This window comes from Cibotium barometz, chromosome 64 (assembly GCF_041138505.1).
Source record: "Cibotium barometz isolate CiBa-2024 chromosome 64, ASM4113850v1, whole genome shotgun sequence".
NCBI lineage: Eukaryota > Viridiplantae > Streptophyta > Polypodiopsida > Cyatheales > Cibotiaceae > Cibotium > Cibotium barometz.
In genome coordinates this window covers 22,761,128-22,785,907 of record NC_141109.1, presented here as the reverse complement: position 1 = coordinate 22,785,907, position 24,780 = coordinate 22,761,128, and the positions used below count along the sequence as shown (strand labels likewise).

At 42.7% G+C, this 24,780-nt stretch overlaps 1 protein-coding gene across 6 annotated transcripts in view; it reads right to left on the bottom strand.

Annotated features, from left to right (window-relative positions):
• Positions 1-4,719: 4,719 nt before the first annotated feature.
• The window catches only part of LOC147603427 (sucrose nonfermenting 4-like protein), a 103,080-nt gene continuing 83,019 nt past the window's right edge, over positions 4,720-24,780 (bottom strand). For all 6 annotated transcript variants that reach the window (XM_086796896.1, XM_086796894.1, XM_086796895.1 and 3 more), the window contains exons 8-13: positions 8,611-8,755; positions 8,335-8,499; positions 7,186-7,249; positions 6,670-6,739; positions 6,146-6,263; positions 4,720-5,655 (exon numbers count right to left, since the gene is read on the bottom strand). In XM_086796896.1, the coding sequence (XP_086653022.1) occupies positions 5,564-5,655; positions 6,146-6,263; positions 6,670-6,739; positions 7,186-7,249; positions 8,335-8,499; positions 8,611-8,755 (654 nt within the window). In that variant the 3' untranslated portion in view covers positions 4,720-5,563. The remainder of the gene's footprint in view (positions 5,656-6,145; positions 6,264-6,669; positions 6,740-7,185; positions 7,250-8,334; positions 8,500-8,610; positions 8,756-24,780) is intronic.

Sequence of the window (24,780 nt, the reverse complement as noted above, 5' to 3'; positions counted from 1 at the left end):
ACCTCCACTCTTTGCAATCTCACCTCCTACATACCTTGCTCGCTTTCTCTGTTTAGCACCTCAAGTGCTAAGATGGTGGAGTTCAAACTCAAAGCAGTACTCGAAGCACCCTCCCACATGTAGAGAATTAATTGTTTACAAGAAGGATGGAGGCCAAGGTCAGGAGGAGAGACCACAACCTGTACATATGGAGGTAGGAGAGGGATCCAAGGAGAACCAAACATCCAATCTCCGAAGAGAGCCCGAGTCCAGAAACTTTGATAACCTCAGAGAGCAAAGCGAGCAAGAAAGAAGTACAAGAGTGGAAAGATAAATTCCAGCATCTAAAAGCAGAAGTTCAAGAAGCAGATGTAAAGGCCATCAAAGAGCTAAACAAAAGGCAAAGGTCAACCCACCTAAGCCGCCCTAGACCAACACTAAGAAGAAAGAAGCTGCTAAAGCACAAACTGTCAAACTCACATAGGTCCAGCTGAGCTAGCCAAGAAAGAAACATAATTAAATCAACTTAAGGAGAAGCACAAATCAAAACTGCAGACTAAGGATGATTTGAAAATAAAATTTCAAGAGTGGTTCACAAAAGAACAGGATATGCGAAAAGGACTCCGAGAAGCCATAAATAAATTGATGGTGGACTCGTTGATCAAAACAAAAGATAAAGCAAAAGAAAAGATTGGAATGGCATGTAGACACTTCAAAAACCTAGCACAACATAATATGAGAGCTCGTATGGCAGCCCCAGACAACTAGGAGGGAATCAAAGAATTCTTAGAGGAGAATGAGGAAGTTCAGACTATTGAAACAAGAACAATCACACGGGGCTATCCAAAGGATCCGTCGAAAGGGGCCAGGCCGCCTAACCCGCTAGCCCCCGATTAGGTGACAGAAGCTCACATAGAGTAGTACAGTCAGGGCCCCTCACCAATGGACAGTCTTGACTAACCCTCAAAGAATGCCTGGGCTTGGATGTACCATCATATGGTTGGTGTTGGAGCCGAGGGAATAGGAGTCAGAGGCAAGACCCTATAATGCATATTTATAAAGATAATGTTGTCACTCATGAACTCTCAGCACCTCATTCCTTTGCCACACGAGTAGTAGCAATGGACACCATGAACAGATCAAGGGACCAATACTCGAGGCAAGAGTTATTGAAGTAAAAGAAAAAGGACTAGGGTACGAAGACCTTAGCAAGAGGAAGCGTATGGCCCCAAGTCGACCCGATGTGTGAAACAAGCAACAAACAAGAGGATCCCAACCACCTCGGCTATGAAAAAACATAAAAGTGTCCAGAAAAGCCTCCCAACCCACAAACTAGATAAGGATGCAAAGTGTGGGACCTCTCCCTCGGACATGCCAAGTGTTGATGGCAAGTGAACCAACTCTAAGGGTTCACCGCTAACGGACTGCCAACTTGTCTCTAATGGCCATTGACAATGCCACAATGTTCCTTCATGATCAAGAGTTCTGTTGGAATAACAATTTTTTCTTTGTAAAATTCCTTGCAATGGTCTTGAGGGGCAACCAGTAGTGCCCGATTGAGCTGATATATGAAAAAGAAGAAAAAAGGGTGACAAGCGAGGAGACAACGTGTAAAGAAACCGGTTGGGTGCCCTTAAACCACTGAAGTGCCAGGTTTGACCAGATAGCAACATGTTCAAGATAGAAGAGGGTGTCCATAAGATTATGGGTATGTATGGGAGATGATCTTGCATCTTCATTCTCTCTCTAATTTCGAATAACCAACTCCAACTCTTCATCCTTTGTTTCGACTTCAACTTTGTACCTTTGAGCTAGTTGAAAGCATTCCTATCTTTAGGGATGCTTGCTCATATTCCTCCTTTGCTTTTTGTGTTGCCTTTTTCTCACCCTCTTGGTACTTTTGGAGTTGTTTTAGAAAAAATTCATTGGCCTCTAGAAGCTCTTCTCCATATCTTTGTAGTTGTATGCTGAGCATTCCTCATCCTTTCATTTGAAGAGTCATCTGTTGAGAAAGCTCCTTGTTGGCCTTGCTTAGCTAATCCCTATCTTTGTTTATAGGTCCTAATTCCTAAAACCATTCCTCGCAATTTTTCTGGAGTCAACCCATGTCATTTTGAACCTTGTTCTTCTCTACTGCCCATAGTGTCGAGCTTCTCTTTTCTTCCTACAACTGTTCTAACATGCTAGAAATGGTAGTAATTTGTGATTTAGATTCTTGGAGTTCTTGGATGTGCTTGCTCACTAACTTTAATTGCTGCTCCTTCTCAGACCTTTGTCTTTGCCTATCTTGAGAAGTGCAGATCAAACTCCTTGATAGTGTCACAAGCCTATCATCTTGATCTTTTGAGTCGCCCCCTTGGTCTAGACTATAAATGTTTGTTTACATAGGCTTGGAGTTCTTGAATGTGCTTGCTCACTAACTTTAATTGCTGCTCCTTCTAAGACCTTTGTCTTTGCCTATCTTGAGAAGTGCAGATCAAACTCCTTGAGAGTGTCACAAGCCTATCATCTTGATCTTTTGAGTAACCTCCTTGATCTAGACTATAAATGTTTGTTTACATAGGCTTGGAGTTCTTGGATGTGCTTGCTCACTAACTTTAATTGCTGCTCCTTCTCAGACCTTTGTCTTTGCCTATCTTGAGAAGTACAGATCAAACTCCTTGAGAGTGTCACAAGCCTATCATCTTGATCTTTTGAGTCGCCTCCTTGGTCTAGACTATAAATGTTTGTCAACCACATTCTTGCCACCTCTAATTTTGGGTCTCCTTTCTCCCGTCTTTGCCTATTTAATGGTCTTTTAGCATCTTCAAAGCAGAGGAGTTCGATCGGAGAGTGCTACCAATTGTTGATTGGACATTGTTCAATCTGAGAGTGTTACTAGTTGATTGGATGTAACATCTACTTCTTTCCATCTACAACCATCTTTTTCCACTACATTGTGTCTTAATAGATTTGATTGTCCTGTCATGACCGGTGCCACCTCCTTTGTCTTGCTTTGTGAGACATTTAATCTCTCCTCTGTTACAGTGTTTGCTTGAGAAGATGTCCTATTGCTCTGACCCTGAACTAAAACCACATGTTGTTTCCCTCACTATGCTGCCTTCTCAATTTCTTGCTTGAGAAGACGTCCTATTGCTCTGACCCTCAACTAAAACCACATGTTTGTTGGTAGCAGGTATTTTTAGGATTCATTTTAGTTGTATATCTTGCATATAGTGTAGATTTTGGGAACTAAAAACCAGGTAGATTGAGCTGTCATCCTTACTTTGATTGGTTTAATATTTTTTTTAAAATCAAGCGCTGCTCCGAACAGATATGAAGAATTCTTTGCTCTCGAGTACTCGTAGATTGTAACGGTCATCACCGATCACCACTGCTTCTTTGCCCCTTACCCCGGCACCTAAGCACCGCTCCTCCCAAACACCACTCCATCCAACCACTGCTCAGCATAAGCACCTTTCATCACAATGACCACCTTCACTTGCAAATTTCTACTGATCTACAGAAGATCTTCTACAATATCACTCCAAGAGACTTATTCCGCTTTGATTCTTCTCTGTCAAGCCCCTGGCCCTTGGCTTCATGGGGGGATTGCGTGAGAGAGACATGGGCATTCATGACTGACTATCGTTCTTGTGATCATGGACTGCCAATCCGTGTGTTACGTATCTTAATTTCCAGTCACACGACTATATTATACTCATAACTTCATTACCAGTCAGAAGCGGATTGAAGATGAGCTTCTGACTGAGCTTGTAAATGAGTTCACTAGCTTCATAACCAGTCAGAAGTTGATTGAAGATGAGCTTCTGACTGGTTATGAAGCTAGTGAACTCGAGCATCCAGAGGCACATGAATTTAATAGCAATAAAAGTTGGGCAACTTTAAGGTACATACTCAAAATAAAATGCTACAAATGTTGGCATTCATGTCTACAATATCAAATTGAAGCTCACACCACTAAACACAAAATAATGGTAGCATGTATAGAAGGACAAGGCCCTGATGAAGTCTTCGCAAGACCAAACAAGCATTAACAAGTCCATAACACAGTTCTTGTGTGGGTTAACATGAGATGCCATGCATGTTTCACTTTCTGGACTTCGCTGCTAAAAGTTGAAACACAATCTCTTCCCAGATGCAAAGATGTGTTTTACTGGGTGAGAGCTTAAGTAATTTGTGTGGGTGAAGAGTGTTCTAAATTACAGTTTGTGCAAGAACAGGATTGTATGGTTCACAGAACATTTTGCAAACAAAAGAACACCCACCACCTCACGCTCATCTCTGAAGGACTAATTCCCCTAATAGAGAAGAGAACAAGAGGTAACACAAATCTCCCCAGCAAGAACAAGATGATACCACCACTTGCAATGGTCTAGACCATGCACAACAGCACTCGAACATCCATGCACGCTCACGTACACCTATAAACCATATCCACATGAAGTCTCATTGCACAAAAATTGGGCATGATGAAGCTATAATTCCTAACCCAGCAGGAATTTGCTCAACGCGCTACTGCCAGCATCACAGCTAATCAAAAATCCCCAACCAGTGCCTTCTCTTTTGCTTTCTGCTGGTGAAGGCAAGCGTTCAAGTCAACTCCTCAACTTAAAAAATATACCTGCTTATTAAGCCACAAATCGCTTGTCCAATCATACTTATGACCACTCCATCAAACAGAAACCATGCACAACACTCAAATCAGCTGGCACCTCTACTCATATGGCCATGAAGAGGGAAAGTAGGAAAGTAAGTTGGATACATGTAAAGAGGGCACTGACGTGCTGCTAGCAAGCTCAACAATTTTACAATCTTCAATGCAATGTAAAGAATGAGGGCCTTGTAGTTGTCAGCAGAAATTCCATACAAAGTTTTTACATTATTTTTCTTAACACCTGCCATTGCGAATCCAACTCCACCACATATTGACTAGTATTTCTCTCACCACCTGTTGTTGCTATTCCAACTCCACCACATACGACCATAATGCTCATCTGAAGGAACACAGCAAGCTTAAACTTGAAAGCAAACCAGTTGCCTGTAGGATTAACATAACTTCACTGTTTGAATTCCTATGGAAGCTCGTGAATAACAGAAAATATACTAACGTCGTTCCACATACTCAAGCGTGGAAAGAGATGAAGATTTCCAATGGAAGGAAACAATTGTATGAGGCAATGGCACAGAGGATCTACTCGGGCTGAAACCTTGTAGAACTAGCACTACACAATAAACTGAAGTCCATCTTGAAACCCACTGCTTCCTCTGTGAAACCATGAGAGTGCACAAAATGCACCTTATTTCCAAGACCAAATTACCACCCTTACACAAAATTGTCCACCTCGAGTAACCTATCCACCATATCCCAATTCCAAGAATGCCAACTAAATTACCAACATTAACAAGGAGCAGGAATCTCCTCTACGTGCATTACTCCCTTTCAAGAGATTTTCCAAGCATAATGAAAAGGGCCTAAAAATTGTGTCAAATGCTTGGAGAGACCAACCAAATCGAATCCTACACCAGTTTAAGGGAGTGAAAAATATTTCCATATACAAAGACTCACAGGTAGTGCCCCAACCTAGCGAAGTAAGAATTTAAAAACATCACTTAATGTGATAATGCCTTCAATGCGGCGGCTCCCTGCTTCTACGCATATAATTCGCCGAACACCTGCACAGAAACAAGTGCTCAGTTAAACAAACAAATAGAAAAAATGGGATATCTGTGCAATTCAACCTTAGGGTGGCTTCGCATGCTACCCGGCAGATGAGGTAACAAAAGCGTAGGGGAGGGCAGGCAGGCACTTGTTGTGAGGCCAGCACGCTTCTCACATAATTGTCTTAAGAAGGGTCGAACAGCCTACACTGCACTGGAGACACCAGCTCATTCCAAATATATTCAGGGTGGGATGGGGTCTAATTGGACAAGGTACAGATTGTCACCAGAGAACTGCCAAAAGGAGAGATTGTGGGATGCCACATTGGATTTCTTGTAACTTGTCCCCTCTACATGTAAAGTGGGTTTTGTCCAGTTTACCCTACAGTCTAGATTCCCCAAGTCTCTTGTGTCTGTTAGTCATTTGGGAAGAAACCCTAAATCAAAACACAATTCAATGCATAGGAATGAAGCCTTGAAGGCAGAAAAACAAAACTTATTATACCGGGCATAGCCAAACGCTCTAATATGATCTGCAAAGTATCAGTGCGAAGGCACATCTGACATCTTAGAACAGGAGCTGCCCCTGCTGAAGCACTTCCATCATGGAGCAATTGCAAAGCCTGAAACAAATCAGCACACATGAAGTAAATTGTAGATAACTACCAAGTCTCGTGCAGACTTGCAGACTTGGGAGAAAACACTTTTACCCCTCCTAACAAATATTTGCCTGCACTGAAATTACATTGGTTAGTCATGCTAAGTAGGGTCGAAAACAGGGGTGACCGAGGGTTCACTTGCATGACTAATCAATCAGGTTTGACTACATGCATTTAACAGAGATTTCTTAAGTCCCTCAAGTCTCCGTGGGACACATCCCTAAGGTGCTCAGTTTGCTAATCTATCATGGATGTATCCTCAGGTCAAAGGAGCTAACAGGAAGATAAACCATTATTAGTTACAGAAGACCTGACAAGGATCTAATGTTGTAAGTCCTCAAGTAATCTGACCAAATCTAAGCTTTCTTACCTGTTCAATAGTCAGGTGATCAAGCTGCACATGGGCATAGGTATTGTCCCTTGCCAGAGCTGTAATGTCACTGCACACACATGAGCACCCGAGAAAAAGTGGCATTAATATTAGTTCTCTATAAATTACGAAATGTACTCAAACAACATTTTTCATTCTTGTGGAGCAAAGCCTGCCCTCCCTCCCTGCCTCCCTTCCCTCCCCTCTCTCTCTCACTCACTCACTCACTCACTCACTCACTCACACGTAAACACATCTTTCTTAAACTGGAAGCTCCAACATTTTGTTTATAAAAAACTCCACTTCGTCCACTGGACAACTCTTTGCTACAGTTTTACTTGAACAGAGATACGAGCATACACATGCAAAACTCAAATATTTTTACATTATTAAACCTCATACATGCAAATGATTGAACATTACAGGGATAAAATTTAGATGCTCTGCTCAGGTACAAGTTCAAATACTCGTTAAGTCAAAATGGATATCAATCCTCAACATAGCAATCGAGCAAACCTTCTGGCGTAAATATCTAGCAGGGACCCATTCTCATCTATGATAGGTATTGAGCTCACTCTTGCTGCAAAAACCAAGAGTACACTCTTGTTATAATCATAATCTACAAAAAGGCAGTACTAGCTTCAAGATATGGACTTAAAGCATACAACCAAAAATCCAGTCATGGTGATGTCAAAAAGTATTTACAATGCTACTTGATTTCCTATTGTTATAAAAACCCAAAAGAAGGAAGATCCCCAGTGACTAGAAGTAGCTCTATTCCTCTTAAAGCCTCCATTGAGCCAATCAGCACACCCATTCTTTTCCAATCACCCACGTTGCTTTCACCTTCTTCTCGGTTCGTACTTGCCAGTGGCCACCCATCACCCCTTAAGAAACAGAGGGAACTTCAAAAATTAAGAAGTGCTAGACAAAGGTGTTCACATTGCTACGTGTAGGAAAACCCTCACTCCCAAGATTGTCATGTGGAGGAAGAAAAAACACACGGAAAAAAAAGATCCCAAGTGACTAGAAGTAGCTCTATGCATCTTAAAGCCTCAATGCATTAATCCCATCAGCACACCCTTTTCCATCGCCCATTTGCTTTCAGCTTCATAGGTCGATGCTTGCCACTAGCACCCCATTGTTCCTTAAAGAAAGTCCACAGGGAAGACCCTTAGAAAAAAATAAGTACAAGACAGACAAAGGTAATTACATTGCTGGGTCTACAAAAACCCTTCCACACTGTGTGGAGTCTGAGAAACCCTAAAATCAGAAAAACTTCAGACACCAGTTGTGACTGCATATGCTTGATTAAAGACCTGCCTTTCATGCGAAAGTGAGACCCCCAAGTGTGCTTGCTGAGTTGCAAGTTCAATTGCTGCAGCCTTCTAGGGTCATGGCCTGCTAACTGTGACCCACACAGTTGTTTGTGCGAAGTCTGAGAAATTCTTTCTCCACTCACCGTGCACTCTTAACATCACAAATTGTGATCTACATGTTTTCCTTGAGTGTTATCCTCTATGAGTGAGACCACATCGTCATCCAAGATACCAGCTTCTCTTCTTGGAGGGTAGCTGTAACTATTGCCATCGTGACATGCAGCAATGGAACTCTGAGCCAACTGATACCCAACATACTATAACAAAAACTTAATGGTGCAAATACCTTGACTAAGTAATGTCAAAGCAGTACTTAAAGGAGTATTTGCTCTAAGCACTGCAAGACGGCGATCCGGTGTGTCTCCTGTCCATGTGCCCAACGGTAAAGAACCTATTGGCTGGTTTAGAAGTGGCAATGATCCAGGTGAATGCCGAAAATGTCTGCACAAGCCTGCAGAAATAATCCAATCCAAAAGGCACCAAGCATAACATAAATGCGACCTGCTTACATGCTCTCAAACGTCAAAAGTGTTACTTATCTAAGCTCTTACAACCCACTTACATTTTAAAATACCAGAGAGTGTGGCCAAGTGCAAGAGCTGTGGCAACATCTGCTCCTGTGCTGGAAAATGGAGCACGGGTACAGTAGTCACCTGATGGTGCAGCAACTTCCTTGCCACCTCTTTTAACGAGTCATCAGGACCAACCTAACCCACAACAATCGAGACATTAGTATAGGCATTGAATTGGTTTACAACTTTACTTACCTAGTTACTTCTAGCCATGTTGGCTTATGGCCAATCAAGCACTCTTGCTTCAAAATTTTAGAATCATGTTTTTCTCAAACATAGATGCTTCCTTGAGTAAATATGTTGGTATGTCTAGGTCAGTCCTCACCATGAACATATTCTCTTATAAAGGTTTTTAGTGTGTGAAAGGATATTAGGATAAGGTGAAAAAACAAAGAAAAATTAGATGTAATGTAGGATGCAACGAGTCATGCATGCATGTCAAGGGGATAAATTTGTGGAGAAAGGGACCTTTTCTAGGTCTATATATTCAGGTATACACCCTTCATTCAGTAATAGAAAATACACTTTTATCATTGATTGTGTCTCACTCGTGTTTCAGATCTAGACCATTAAATACTAAGCCTAATTCGGAGCAGGATTAGGGTAATCTCTTGAATAATTGCTCCCCAATTTGCAACAAAATACATCTGAAAACGTAGATACATCATGCAATCCCTCTCCTCAGGTATGAATCTAACAGAAAAGAGAGGCAACTGCCTCCATACTGGCTGCTCTCTGAGGGAAATTACATATTAAGGGGCGAGGAGGTAGTGAATTTCAGGGCCTATAGAAATGTAATCCCATCCGCGCACGTCTAAACAAGAAGGGTCCAGGGCTTCAGATGCTTAGGACAGCTGCCTTCCATTCCTCCGACTGCCCACAAGGCCCTCCAATCGGCCACTAAGGAATGTGAAAAAGTTCTGTCCATAAGGCAGCAAACAGAATCTACATGGAGTTGGCTGGACCCCTCTATGGTTTCACTGCACCCAGCTCGCCAAATGTGCCAACCTGTCAGGCTACACATTAGCTCCCATCAAGAACCCCGACAGGTGGTAAGTATTGGGCTTATATGATTGAGCCTTAGGATCTAGCATTAATTTATGAGTGTGTACACACTTTATTAAGTTTTAGGCAACCAAAACTCACTTATAGATTATGACCAGCCTTGTGTTCGCACTCACTGATGTCGTGAGGTGGACAAAGCTCAAGGTCCACAGCCCAGACCTTATCCCCTTTGTCCAAAGAGTCAATCATGTGTTAGTCCTAGCTTGGACCCCAACTTACTTTCCCTCTCTGCCTGAGACCCAGGTTGGACATCTCACATCTCTCTCTTTTCCTCTCTCTAGAAGTTGGCGCCTCCTTCAAGAGGCTATATGGCTGTATTTTCTCCTTCCCTACACCATATCTAAGCTTGTTAGATTGTTTTCCAAGCTTCCAAGAGTGTTTCAAGGCCGTATTCACTCTCCTACACACTCCCAATGACTGAAATTCAGCAAAACAAACCTTTTATTTGCTGTAATTTCTAGTCTTTTAGCAAAAAACATTAAATTCAGCCTTCCTTTCTCAAGTTGAACCATAGGGGAAGCCACATAACCATGTCAGCAGAGCAGAAAGTTTCACACATAGAGTTCACGGGAGGAGGGGGGGCGTCCCCTTACCTGGAAATACACATTGATCAAGCAAGCATGAAAACAACATGCAAATTCAATTTGCAGGCAAGCACATAAAGATGCTATGCAATGCAATATTGGTATGGATAATCCCCTTCCATGAGACTATACCAAAATAGACGTGTTCCAGGCAAGTACACGAGGTACCAGACTCAATGGAACACCAATCCACCAGGCATTTCCGGGCATGTACACACAGGCACAGGTCCCAACAGAAAGCCAAATCCGCAATGTCACATGAGTGGCATCAATCCCCTGCATAAAGCCACAGACGCCAATCGAATGTATACACATGACGAGAAAGCACGAGTGGACCAGTTGGGTGGCCAAATGGTGGCGATCCCCCGGCTTCTAAACACTCGTCCGTAATTAAAAAGCATCCAAATACGTCTGAAGCAAGTGCGCGGGTAATCTCTAAAGAACTCTTCAAATACCCATTTAGCATCAATGGGAAGATAATTCTTGAACTTCACAAGGTAACACCTGACAAGTTTGTCTCCACCAAGCTTGTGTTTCTTGTGATACACAATTTGTTCCGGCTCCAAAATCTCCTCAAGCTCATCCACTTCTGGTGGATTCTCAATGACCGGTTCACTGGGCTCCGATCCTATATACTTGCAAAGAGGACTCACACAAAAAGCATTGTGTATATGCCAATGACTAGGCAATGCCAACCTGAAAGCCACTTCATTGATCTTGATCATGCGAAAAGGCCCATACTACTTGGTTACAAGTTTAGGGTATGCACCCTCTTTGCCAGGCCTCTTGCTAAGTCTTGATTTCTCGAATTTCAGCAATACCCAATCATTCTCTTTGAGATTCAATTGTCTTCTATGTTTATTGATACTCATCGGCTACAAATATCTCATCCTTTGTGCGAAGGATGGGCGGCAAAAAAAACTTACCATAAACAATCTCAAATGAGGCCTTTCTCGTAGATGCATGTACCATGTTGTTGTATGCAAATTCCACAAGCGGTAAGTACTTCTCCCAGGAAGACTTTTGATCTGCCACATAACATTCAAGAGGTCCAATACGGCTGAATTTGCAGCCTCACTTTGCCCATCCGTTTGAGGGTGACAAGCTAATGAGAAGTCCAATTTGGTCCCCATATTATCAAACAAGGCCTGCCAAAAGAGACTTGTAGTCTTGGAATCTCTATTCCCTACAATGGACTTGCGCATTCCATGATGCTTGAACACTTGTGCAAGATATATCTTAACATCAGCTTTGATAGTCTTCTTGACCGGTAAGAAGTGAGCTTGCTTACTAAACCTGTCCACAATTGTCCAAATAGCATCATTACCCTGTTGGATCCTTGGTAAGTATGCTTTCCCATGGTTGTGTGGGAATAGGCAATGGCTGAAGCAAGCCTGGTGCCTTTTGCCTATCAAATTTCACCTTTTGACAGGTGATACATGCACGTACATGTGCCTCTATGTCCTTCCGCATACCTGGCTAAAAGAAATACCGCTCAATCATATGCGTAGTTGGCTCTATGACCAACATATGGAGGAGCATGGCACTCATCCAAAACCTTTTGCCTCATGTCAAACACCACAAATAGGCATTTGTCTTTCATAAGATAACCCTCTTTGATCACATATGCGACCTGTTCATAACCAGCCATCAAATCAGCCCAAATCGTGGAGAAATCAACATCCGTATATGGTACAAATCACGCATGATAGACAAGTCCCCACCATGAGAGGCAATCGAGATAGCTGCTGCATACAGCTTTCATGACAATGCATCTACCACTACATTCTTCTTTCCTGGAGTGTGCAAGATCTGAAAATGAAACATAGAAAGAAAATTGGCCATCCTCATATGCTTCTCTAACAATTTAGTTTGCGTAAGAAAATATCTCAAACTCTCGTGATCTATCTTCACAAGTGAAATCAACCCCAAGAAAGTAATGTTTCCATATGATTAGTGCATGAATTACAACCAAGAGCTCTTTCTCATAAATGCCTAGAGAGAGCTCTGCATCATGCTCTCTACAACTCTCATAAGCAACAGCACGTCCCTCTTGATTTAGGACAACTCCTATATAGTTTCCAGATGCATCACATTCCACACTGAATGGCTTTTGCAAATCCAGAATGATCAACACTGGACTATGTGTAGCTGCATCTTTCAATTTAAGGAATGCATCTCTCTCTAAATTAGTCCATTTAAATATAGCCTTCTTCTTTATCAAGTCATGCAAAGGAGAAGAAATCCATGCAAAGTGCCAAATGAACCTACCATAGTAAGAGCATACTCCAAGAAAACTACGGATCTCAATTCAGGCCAATCCCAAATTGCATCAATCTTTGCAGGATCCATCCGCACTCCATTTTTCGACATAATATGCCCAAGATAGTGTATCTTTGACAAGAAGAACTTGCTCTTCTTTGCATTTATGAAGAGTTTATGATTACGGAGTTCTTCAAAAGCAGTAGTCAAACGAGCTCTATGATCTTCTTCGATCTTTGAGAAGACTACGATGTCATCAAAGAGGACACTTGTAACTTTCTTGTCAACACGGAACATGCGATCCATCGTTCTATTGAATGTGGCCAGGACATTCTGAAGACCAAAAGGTATAACAAGATACTTATAAAGCCCAACTGTTGTCCTGAAAGTAGTTTTATGTACGTCCTTAGGTACCACACGTACTACCACTCTTCAAATCAATTCGGCTAAAACGTGTGGATCCATCTTACTTGTCAAGTGATTGATACTGGTGAAGAGGGTGATGCTATCCCCATTGTCTCTTGGCCTTTACGCATGAAGGTGATCTTGTTGGTCTTGTAAGCCTTGCGCGGATCAATGCGCGTGTGGTACCCGAGAAAGTTTTCACAGGGGCTACAAGAAAGTTTTCATGATCCACATGTATGCGCAACTTGCCAATAATTGATGTAACTTGCACTTCTTTACCAACAAAGGTAGTCCCTGCTTCAATTTGAAGACCCATGTTCCTCACTTCAATACACAAAGCAGCGGCGGCTGCCATTTGTGTAGATATGAGGTTCTCAGTTGCACAATCGTTAAACAAAAACAAACCGCGCTATCCTTAAGCCGTCCCCAAGCTTTACATTCAAACCTGTCTTTGCTATCATGTGAAGTATTCCCTTGCACTTCAAGAACCATATGCACATTGGGCTTTGGTGCATTCATATTATCACACTTCTTATTTGGGCAAATGCTACCACAAGTAAAGCATTTTTCCTCGCTCATATAAACTACTCTTTCTTCTGTGCAGTGAGACCATAGTCTTTCACTTTGAAGGGACGCTTCTTGGTCGGCTTATTTTCAGCCTTTCGACCATTTTTGTCTTGGTTTTGGTCCTTTTATGGTGATTGCCCACTATTTTGCAGGTTTTGAACTGTCGTCACTTTGAATTGGAACGAGGGTTTAGCCTTGTTGGATCAACCTGAGTTCCAATTACTCGGTGTTGTTATCTCATTTAATGCATTGGGAGGCAAACTGGGCACAACACCTCTGCTTGAACTATGCCCATGATCTAACAGGATTTGGGGAGAGCTTCTCAGTAAGCCACCAATGAGCAGCAGTTGTCACCAGCCTGGACATTTCCCAGTCTGAAAGGGGTCTGGTGGACTCCAGGATGTTTAAATATTTGGAAAGTACAAGCTTTGGGAATGGGGGATTTAGAATACAAAGGACCACACTCCTAAAATTTAGGAGAGTTGCTATTTCTGGCCCGACTCCGATGGAAATTCTGTTCGCGTCATTCCCTGGAATTGAGCAGATACCAAGAGTTGGCAAAGTGCCTATGACAGAATGTCTACCAGTTGGGATATTTTTAGAGGTAAAGATTATGGAAGGACCCATCTCTTAGTTTGGGACATGTGGCAAGAAAGTGGACCAAAGTGAGACAAGTGGCCTGACACTTGTTAGAAAAAGGGATCAAATGAGACAAGTAGCCTCACACTTGTCACTTCAGCTATTGTGTGGCTCTCCACTTGTCATTGTAGCCTTCTCTTGCCATTTTAGCTCATGGTAGGCCAAAATCTATAAATTGGAGCCCTCTCTCTTCATTAATGGAGAGGCTCTCTTGCTACACACTAGCCTCTACCACCGTTTACGGGCTGCCCTAATGATGGCTACTCTCTTTCTCTCTCTCTTGAAGGCTGCCCATGAAGAATACCGGATGTTGGGGACTGTTTTGGAGACTTCCATCGCGAAGAAATACTGAAGGCAAGGGTATTTAATCATTTATTATGATTTCTAGCCATTGTACTTGTTGCACCAGCATTTGTACTTGCTGTACCTACTGTACCAACCATCGTACCGGATGTACCAACCACTGTACCTGCTGTACCAACCACCGTACCGACTGTACCAACTTTTGTACTTGGTGTACCACCCACTGTACCGGCTGTACCAGCTTCTGTACTTATTGTACCAGCCACCGTACCGGCTATACCAACCACTGTACCTATTGTACTAGCCATTGTACTTGTTGTACCAACCATTGTACCTACTGTACCGATTGAATGGAGAGTTGTACTTACTGTACCAGCTCTATTGCATGAAGACCCGTGGTTTTTGAGGAAGAATCAGTACCCACACGGAGGTATATGGATTATATTGTTGGCTCGGCATTTCTACAGCCTATGTTTCGGCTTGGTAGCCTTGTGTTGGGCTGTGTTATGGCATTTGTATAGGGATAATCCGGCATCTCCCGTGGGGAGAGTAAGGCCCTCAAAGCTTGTACATGATATTATTCTCCTTGGGTAATAAAATACTCCAAGGGGGGGGGGGGGGGGTCGGCCCATTCCGGCCTCTATGCGGTGTCACACGTGCAAGCTCCATTTTCAGCATTTGTGGATGTTTTATCCAGCTTTATGTTTTATGCAAAGTGAAGATGGATACGTGTTAAGACTGTGGCCATGTTTAAGTGTTTTGATATGCTTTGATGGTATCAACAAGTGTGTCAAAGGCCCTAGTCCCCTGGGCACCCCCCGCCGCGAGTTACATTGGTATAAGAGCATAGGCTTTCTTGGAAGCAGAGGCTTCTTTCTATCAATAAGAAAGAGAAAAGATCTCAAGTGGGGACCACACTTACCATCATTGCTATTAAGCATGGCCAGCCACTTCAGAGCCTATGAAGCAAGAGCATGAGCAATAGACAGCTTGGTCTAAGGATTTATGAATTCACAAAATTTATCTTGGAAGTATAGTGTTGGCTTTATGTGCACACGTTTAGCACTCTTTCAATATGGATATTGTGGATTATATTATCAAGCTTACAGGCAAGCTATATGGAGATATATCTCAGGATATCTTAAGGATAAGGTGAGGAGATATTTCTTTTGGCTTCATGACCAACCTGGCAAAGAAAAGCTAAGTATACTTTGAGTTTGCAAAGTTAGTGCTTTTGCTATGAATTGTTTTTGATGTTCACTAACCCTTGTATAGATACAAGGAGAAAGGTGTTATTGTTTGCGTTGAGATGGTTTCAGGGAAACATTGTTTATGGCTCCCTTTATTGGGATGGATTATATCTATGGAGATTTCTTTCTTGGACGAGATTTATATACATATTGGGCTTCACAAGCAATTTCTATGGACGAATCTATCCCAGTTTATAGAGAAGAAATCTTTGGATATCTCATGGATATGATGCTTTTATGGATAAAGTCCACCTCTACTCCAAGGTGTGTGGATAGCACGGAGTATGTGGTAAGAGTTATGCTATACAAGGATTATGGTTTACAGGTCTATGGATTCCTGGACTTCTTTTCTAGGAATTTGGATCCATCCTGAGGTTTAGAATGTCACAAACCCCTATATTCTAGGGACATGCGGATGCGTGTCAGGCCTAGAAACATGCAGATGCATGTATGTATTATACCTGGGCATGTGTATGGATCATATGAGTGGATGCATATGAGTCCAAGGACATGGCAGGACATTTGTGTTCTCTTGTCCTACGTGCTCTCTTGAAGATTGTTTCTACCATGTGAGGGTGGAACAATAGAGAGCAGATGGAAGGGAACATGGGTACTTCAAAGGGTAGTGAAACATACCCTGTGTAGTGTTCTCTTGTCCTACGTGCTCTCTTGAAGATTGTTTCTACCATGTGTGGGTGGAACAATAGAGAGCAGATGGAAGGGAACATGGGCACTTGAGAGGGTAGTGTGAGTTGGTGGCCGAAATGCCTATAAACTATGTGTAGCAGAAATGCTTATGGAACACCAGGTTATCTATGCCTGCGAGTGATTCTTTTATCTTGTTACTTGAGCCCACCTCTCATCCAAGGTGTGTGGTCAGAGTACCAACACGGATTGCAAGTGGTAAAGTGGACATGACGGGACTTATGTCTATGCGAAGGGTCATGTGGACCGATGTCTTGTTGGCAGGAGACTTATTTTGTCTCGCCCATTTACTTGGGACATGGATTATGATATCTGGACTTATGGGACTGTTTTGTCTCGCCCATTTACTTGGGACCTGGATTATGAAATCTGGACTTATGGGACTGTTTTGTCTCGCCCATTTACTTGGGACATGGATTATGAAATCTGGACTTATGGGACTGATTTGTCTTGCCCATTTATCTTGGGACATGATTATGATATCTGGACTTATGGGACTGTTTTTGTCTCACCCATTTATCTTGGGACATGATTTTGATATTGGTATGATGGAGACTTATTTAGTCTCGCCCATTTCTTTGGGACATGGATTCTTCAGTCATATTGGATTTTTGAGACTGTCTTGTCTCGCCCAATCGATGGGACATGATTATATCTTGAATATATGGCTTGAAGCTTAAAGTTGCGGACAACTTTTAAGCAGCTGGGGAGGATGTCACCAGCCTGGACATTTCCCAGTCTGAAGGGGGTCTGGTGGACTCTAGGATGTTTAAATATTTGGAAAGTACAAGCTTTGGGAATGGGGGATTATCCTAGAATACAAAGGACCACACTCCTAAAATTTAGGAGAGTTGCTATTTTTGGCCCGACTCCGATGGAAATTCTGTTCGCGTCATTACATCTGGAATTGAGCAGATACCAAGAGTTGGCAAAGTGCCTATGACAGAATGTCTACCAGTTGGGATATTTTTAGAGGTAAAGATTATGGAAGGACCCATCTCTTAGATTGGGACATGTGGCAAGAAAGTGGACCAAAGAGACAAGTGGCCTGACACTTGTTAGAAAAAGGGATCAAAGTGAGACAAGTGGCCTCACACTTGTCACTTCAGCTATTGTGTGGCTCTCCACTTGTCATTGTAGCCTTCTCTTGCCATTTTAGCTCATGGTAGGCCCAAATCTATAAATTGGAGCCCCCTCTCTTCATTAATGGAGGCTCTCTTGCTGCACACTAGCCTCTACCACCGTTTTACAGGCTGCCCTAATGATGGCTACTCTCTTTCTCTCTCTCTTGAAGGCTGCCCATGAAGAATACCGGCTGTTGGGGACTGTTTTGGAGACTTCCATCGCGAAGCAATACTGAAGGCAAGGGTATTTAATCATTTATTATGATTTCTAGCCATTGTACTTGTTGCACCAGCATTTGTACTTGTTGTACCTGCTGTACCAGCCATCGTACCGACTGTACCAACCACTGTACCTGCTGTACCAACCATCGTACCAACTGTACCAACTTCTGTACTTGCCGTATCACCCATTGTACCAGTTGTACCAGCGTCTGTACTTGCTGTACCAGCCACCGTACCGGCTATACCAACCACTGTACCTACTGTACCAACCATTGTACTTGCTGTACCAACCATTGTACCTACTGTACCGGCTGAATGGAGAGTTGTACTTGCTGTACCAGCTCTATTGCATGAAGACCCGTGGTTTTGGGGGAAGAATCAGTACCCACACGGAGGTATATGGATTATATTGTTGGCTCGGCATTTCTACAGCCTATGTTCCGGCTTGGTAGCCTTGTGTTGGGCTGTGTTATGGCATTTGTATAGGGATAATCCGGCATCTCCCGTGGGGAGAGTAAGGCCCTCAAAGCTTGTACATGATATTATTCTCCTTGGATAATAAAATACTCCAAGGGGGGGGGGGGGGGGGGGGGGGGGGGGGGGGGGTTGGTCCATTCCGGCCTCTATGCGGTGTCACACGTGCAAGCTCCATTTTCAGCATTTGTGGATGTTTTGTCCAGCTTTATGTTTTATGCAAAGTGAAGATGGATATGTGTTAAGACCGTGGCCATCTTTAAGTGTTTTGATATGCTTTGATGGTATCAACAAGTGTGTCAAAGGCCCTAGTCCCCCGGGCACCCGCCGTCGCGAGTTACAGCAGTATCTTTCATAAACATGCTTACATACCAGATAATGGATTTCTGAGTGAAATCCTCAACACTCAAAGAAATATCAAACTGGGTCATAAAAGCAAATGCCTTGACGCATCACATTCCCCATGATATGTGTCAAACTTAAAAGATTTTCCTCTGGTTGTCATGAGACTTTGATGCATTAGCCTATATCTGAATATATTTTTCCTATGTGCATGTCCATTGGGACAGCCCTTGTGACTTGCATCATTTTGGGAACAAAAGGGGGTATAGAAACATGTGCCTTGTAAGCATGAGGCATGGCTGGCCCCTCAACATACATTGGTGCATTCTCACTCATAACTTCTTCCTTACAAGCACACTCGCGTGCATGAGTAGCATGAGAGATACACGGAATACCTGCACCAACAAAAACTTGCAGCCCTTGTTGCATGTATTGTGTATGCACATTTTCAGCCAGCAATAGCATTTAATATATATTTGGACCACTGCCATAAAAATTGCATTCTTCACAGGCTACATAAGATACACCTGCAAGGTGTGAATTCACCGATGGTTCCTCTCTAACTGTACGAGAGTTCATCCTCTTACACATGTGCTCTTGTTCATCAACCACCTCTCGCGATACCAAGACACATGGGATAGCTACATGTTCTTCATAAGCATCCTTAGTATGAGCTAAGTATACAAGTGTTGCATCCCTTGATTGCATGTGCAACTGTTGAGCTATCATTGCCATAGCATGATTCATAAATGATTCCGCTTTCTTGACTTTCAAACGATCATCTACCAATGGATCCTGGAGCTTCAATTGTTCTTCTTGTGCATAAAGAAGAGCCTGCATACAGGTAAGTTTAGTCCTTAAGACTATGGACTCTCCTTCCTACATTCTCTCTTTACCACTGGACGGTTGTCCCACATGTTCCTATTCCCTAGTATACACCACATGAGTATATTCTAATGTAAAGCATTGGAAGCATGCATATCATTGTCCCCGCCTCGTGTTGGAATCTTCAACATTCATTGTACGTCTGTCCATAGTGTTTCAAGTGCAGAGATAGCTAGTGTTCATGGTGATTGTCTTTCACGATGGAAGTGAAAGAGAACTGTATGCTCTGATACCAATGTAATTTCACCGATTGGTGTGGAATATTTGGTTGAACACAATGCTAATCAATACACTGAGATTTTATGGGCAACGGGCCCAATACAAGATGTAATTCACTCAATTGACAAGAGACGCAGGATGAGCCAAAACAGACGGCCCCTCCCTCAAATAATATATATGGATCTTGGGAGAATCAAGTACATGTGTCAAGGGCATTTCTGACCAAATTTCCATACCAATGCATATGAATGCAGCATTGCAATCAATGAGGTGATAGCTCAAGTCGTGAAGGTGTTTGCCTAGAACCAAGAGATCCTAGATTCAAAAACCCCCTTGGTGCTTCCTTGGTGGCATCGCCTACTACGGACAGATAATTAAGTGCCTACGGGCAGTGAAAAATCGGTAACTACAGAAGGATCTTCGACCAAAGGCCAGTAAAAAAAAACAATAAAATAAAATAAAATAAAGTATTGCAAACAATATGGTTGTCGGTGAAGATCTTCAACTCACACTATCCTCTCAAGTGCCCATGTTCCCTACCATCTGCTCTCTATTGTTCCACCGACACATGGTAGACACAATCTACAAGAGAGCACGTATGACAAGAGAACACTACACAGGGTATGTAAACATAGAGTCCTGCTCTTCCCTCTTGCTACTTGCTTCCATAATTGAGCATTAAAGCTTACCAATTGCAAGTAGAGTCCATGACAGTGGAATTCTTCATGATGGAAGCGTCTGGAGTGTTGAAACCTTCAATCTGTCGTGATCCTTCACGACAAAAGTCTTCAAGAGGATGAAGGGAACCCTCGAAAAGCTTCCCCTATGGTTCAACTTGAGAAATGAAGACTGAAATTAGGGTTTTCAGCCAAAAGACCAGAATTACAGCAAATAATAGGATTGTTTTGCTAAATTTCAGTCATTGGGAGTATGTAGAAGAGTGAATACACCCTGGAAACACTCTTAGAAGCTTGGAAAACAACCTAACAAGCTTAGATATGGTGTAGGGAAGGAGAAAAGTGCAGAAAATACAGCCATAGAGTCTCTTGAAGGAGGCGCTAACTTCTCCAGAGAGGAAGAAGAGAGACATGATGAAATGTCCACCCTAGGTGTCAGCCAGAGAGGGAAAGTAAGTTGGGGTTACCAAGCTAGGACTGACACATGGCTGGTTCCTCTCTTTGAACAAAGGGGATAAGGTGTTGGAGGTGAACATTGTGCTTTGTCCACCTTAGGACTGGTAAGTGAGTTTTGGTCACCCAAAACTTAATAAAGTGTATACACACTCACTTACAAATTAATGCTAGATCCTAAGGTCCCGTTATGACCAATATTTACCACACGTCACTTGCCACATAATCATGTCAGCGGACAGTTTTACAAGCACGGTTCACGATTTGGCATCCCCTTACCCACAACTACACATTGATCAAGCAAGCACATAAAGATGCTATGCAATACAACATTGGTATGTCCACCTCGAGACTGGTAAGTGAGTTTTGGTCACCCAAAACTTAATAAAGTGTATACACACTCACTTATAAATTAATGCTAGATCCTAAGACCCCGTTATGACCAATATTTACCACATGTCACATGCCACATAATCATGTCAGCAAACAGTTTCACAAGCACGGTTCATGGGTTGACGTCCCCTTACCCACAACTACACATTGGTCAAGCAAGCACATAAAGATGCTATGCAATGCAACATTGGTATGGACAATCCCCGTTCATGAGACTATACCAAAATAGATGTGTTCCAAGCACAAAGCATTCATGTCAGCCCATCTACTAGTGTGTGTTAGGTCATCCTATATACATTTCTGCATCTGAAGATAGGGTTTGTCTTAGCGTTTCATGCAGCCAATCTTTTGCACAATAATGTGTTAGTTTCATAGTATCAAATCTAGGTCTGCAAGTCACGTTAGTGTTTCCTTCATGGCTAGTCTAAGAGATGGTCTCGAGACTTTTTCCAAGGACCAATTAGACTGTTGGATACAAACGTACCAAAGGTAGATCTTCGAACTGCGACGACAGAAGACAAGGGACGAGTATGCAGACATATCAGGGCATTGGGAAGGTAACCTGGTAGACTTTGACTTGGGCCACTGAGGCCGCGATCATCATGCCATATGAGAAGGAACGTGGGAGACTAGCCCTTTAGGTCTCTCACCTTCATATTTCCACTATGCCAATTCCAGTTCCACCTACTTGCTCGACCCCAAGTTCTTACTAGAGATGGCAGATTTGCATAGCCCCGTGTAGGCATATGCTCACTTATGGTAGTGCTATGTGTGAACAGGGCTTAACCAAGGGCACTTTTTCCCATGTGGTTTTTCCCCTTGGATATCAAGTGTGAAAGGACACTCTACATATAATATTTTGTACTTCTATATTATATGGATGTGACACACATGCAAGGGTTGACTTGCATTTTGTGGCTACCACACTTGCAAGAGCAGAAGAGATGGGACTCTAGGAGGTTATCCCAGATAGACAGCTGGTCACCAACACTCTTCATTCTTTACCACCTTCCTACTTGGGCTTTCACACACACCTCAACCTCTCTATGAGAGGAGGTGGTGATCCCGTCACTTAGTGGGTTTACTCTTGCAAGAAGAGCAAACAAGAGCAAACTTATCGAGCAACCGTGGTGGAGACCAGGCATTTACAGCCAAGGATAAGGGTAAAGCAAAGAGCTTTAAGCATGGGGGACAACAGTCTAGCAAGGCTGGTCATGGACAGCCCTCTTTTGGTGGTGAAAAGTTTGACAAAGGGGATGTAAACAAGCCTAAAAAGAAGGGCAAATGTCACTACTACCATAAGCCTGGACACTACATCAGTGAATGTAGGAAGCGCATTGCAAAAGAGAAAAGGAAAGAAGCAGGCAATGCAGTAGTAGACTCTTCTGATGACAAAGCACAGCAATCAGCTAATATAATTCAAGAAGAGTACACTTTTTTGGTCACATGCACTAGTGACACACCAAGTGTTTCAGACAATGATATGTCTTGCATTGCATTTGACAGACAGGATGTATCATGGTATTTTGATAGTGGTGCTTCGAGCCACATCACTTCATGCAAAGATGTATTTCAGCACTTGGTTTATGCTTCAAATGGCCGCACTCTATCATGCAGATCATACCACATATCCAGTAAAGGGAATTGGCAATGTCATACTTATTGCAGCCAATGGTGCCAATATATGTATGAAAAATGTATTGTATGTTCCAGGGATAAAGAAAAATCTGCTCTCCGTCTCAGCCATTAACGACCAAGGTTTAAAGGTTGAATTTGAAGATGGGAAGTGTTTAGTAAAAGACCCATCAAAAGGTTATGAAATAGTGACTTTTAGAACACGATACAAAGGCTTGTATAAGCTGGACAGCTATGACAAGCGTACTTATGATGCAAATACAATGGCTGCCCACACTCCTGCTATGCAAGATGCAGAGCTATGGCATGCTCGTTTTGGGCATGTAAATTTTCGGAGTTGCTTTTGCTGCAGAAGCATCATATGGTTGATAATATGCCACCTCTTGAGTCTCCACCAATACATGTATGTGAGGGGTGTATTTTGGGAAAGATGCAACGAAAACCATTCCTCAAAGATGGAGCTGTTAGAGCTGAGAGTAAATTACAGCTCATACATAGTGATGTATGTGGTCCAATGCGGACACCATCCATAGGGGGGCATCTTTACTTTGTCACATTCATTGATGACTACTCCAGGTTTGCTTGGGTTTACCCTTTGAAAGCGAAAGCAGAGGTGTTTACATGCTTTCGACACTTTGCAGCAATGGCTGAAAATGCATTCAAGGATTATATGCTTCAAAAAAAGGGCATCAAACACGAATGTACTGTGCCTTATACACCACAGCAGAATGGTGTAGCTGAAAGGAAAAATAGATCTCTCATGGAGATGGCAAGATGCATGGTGAAAGCACAAAAGTTGCCTCACAATTTTTGGATGGAAGCTATAATGTGTGCAACTCATGTGTTGATCAGGTGTCCAACGAAAGCTTTGAAAACCATAAAACCATTTGAGGCTTGGTATAGCCGAAAGCCAACAGTGGATTATATGCGTACATTTGGGTGTTTGGCATATGCACATGTGCCAAAACAACTCCGAACAAAGCTAGATGACAAAGCAATGAAATGCATTTTTGTGGGCTACAGCAATGAGAGCAAAGGATACCGTCTTTATAATCCAACAACACGAAGGATTTTTGTCAGTAGAGATGTGGTATTTGCTGAAAATTCAGAATAGCCCATGTACAGCTTGTATAAAAGTAATGATACAGGCATACAGGACATGTTTGATGGACTATTACCCATTGCAATCAGGGGGGATTCAGATCAGCCAGCCCCTACACAAAAAAATCCTCATGTAGAACATGTGGAACAGCCAGCCCACAGTTGCATAGAAACGCATTTCATACAGGTTCGAAACGTACGAAACGTTTCGTCTTGTATGAAACGCGTTTCATACATCATGCATATTTTAAAAACCTTAAAAAACGTTTCCTTTCGTGAATCGTAGGCGCACTTCATTCACCCAGTGGCGGCCGCCTGTGAGTTTGCCGATTTGTGTGCCATCCTTCGATTCCTTCCATCGCTTGTGTCGGCCTGCCTGCTCCTTGGTGTCCTTGGGCCTTGTGGAGGTCTTCCAAAGGGGTAATGTCATGTTTTGCTTTAAGTTGGTTTTCTCTGCACAACTCACAAAGCAGCACACTTTTTTCTCTTCCATCAATATTTATGGCATATCTTCCACGGTCCACCCTTGCTCTATTGAGATTAGTTTATGTTCTGTGTCGCACTTGCAGGGCCAACAATCTGCATTTATCCCCGCCTTGTAGGATGCCTCGAACAGGTGATTCTCTTTGGAACAATGTCACCTTCGAGTCTAGATATGGTGGCTCGGGCTCCGGAAAGTGGAAATGCAACTTTTGTGGTGATAAGCACCATGGCAGTGTCACCAAGCTGAAGGCACATTTGTCACAAACAAAGGGTTTCGGCATTGGGCCATGTAAGCATGTGCCACAAGAAATCTATGATAGCCTCAAGGCTTGGAAGGCCATGCAGCTAGGTATCCCCCTTGAGGATATCCCC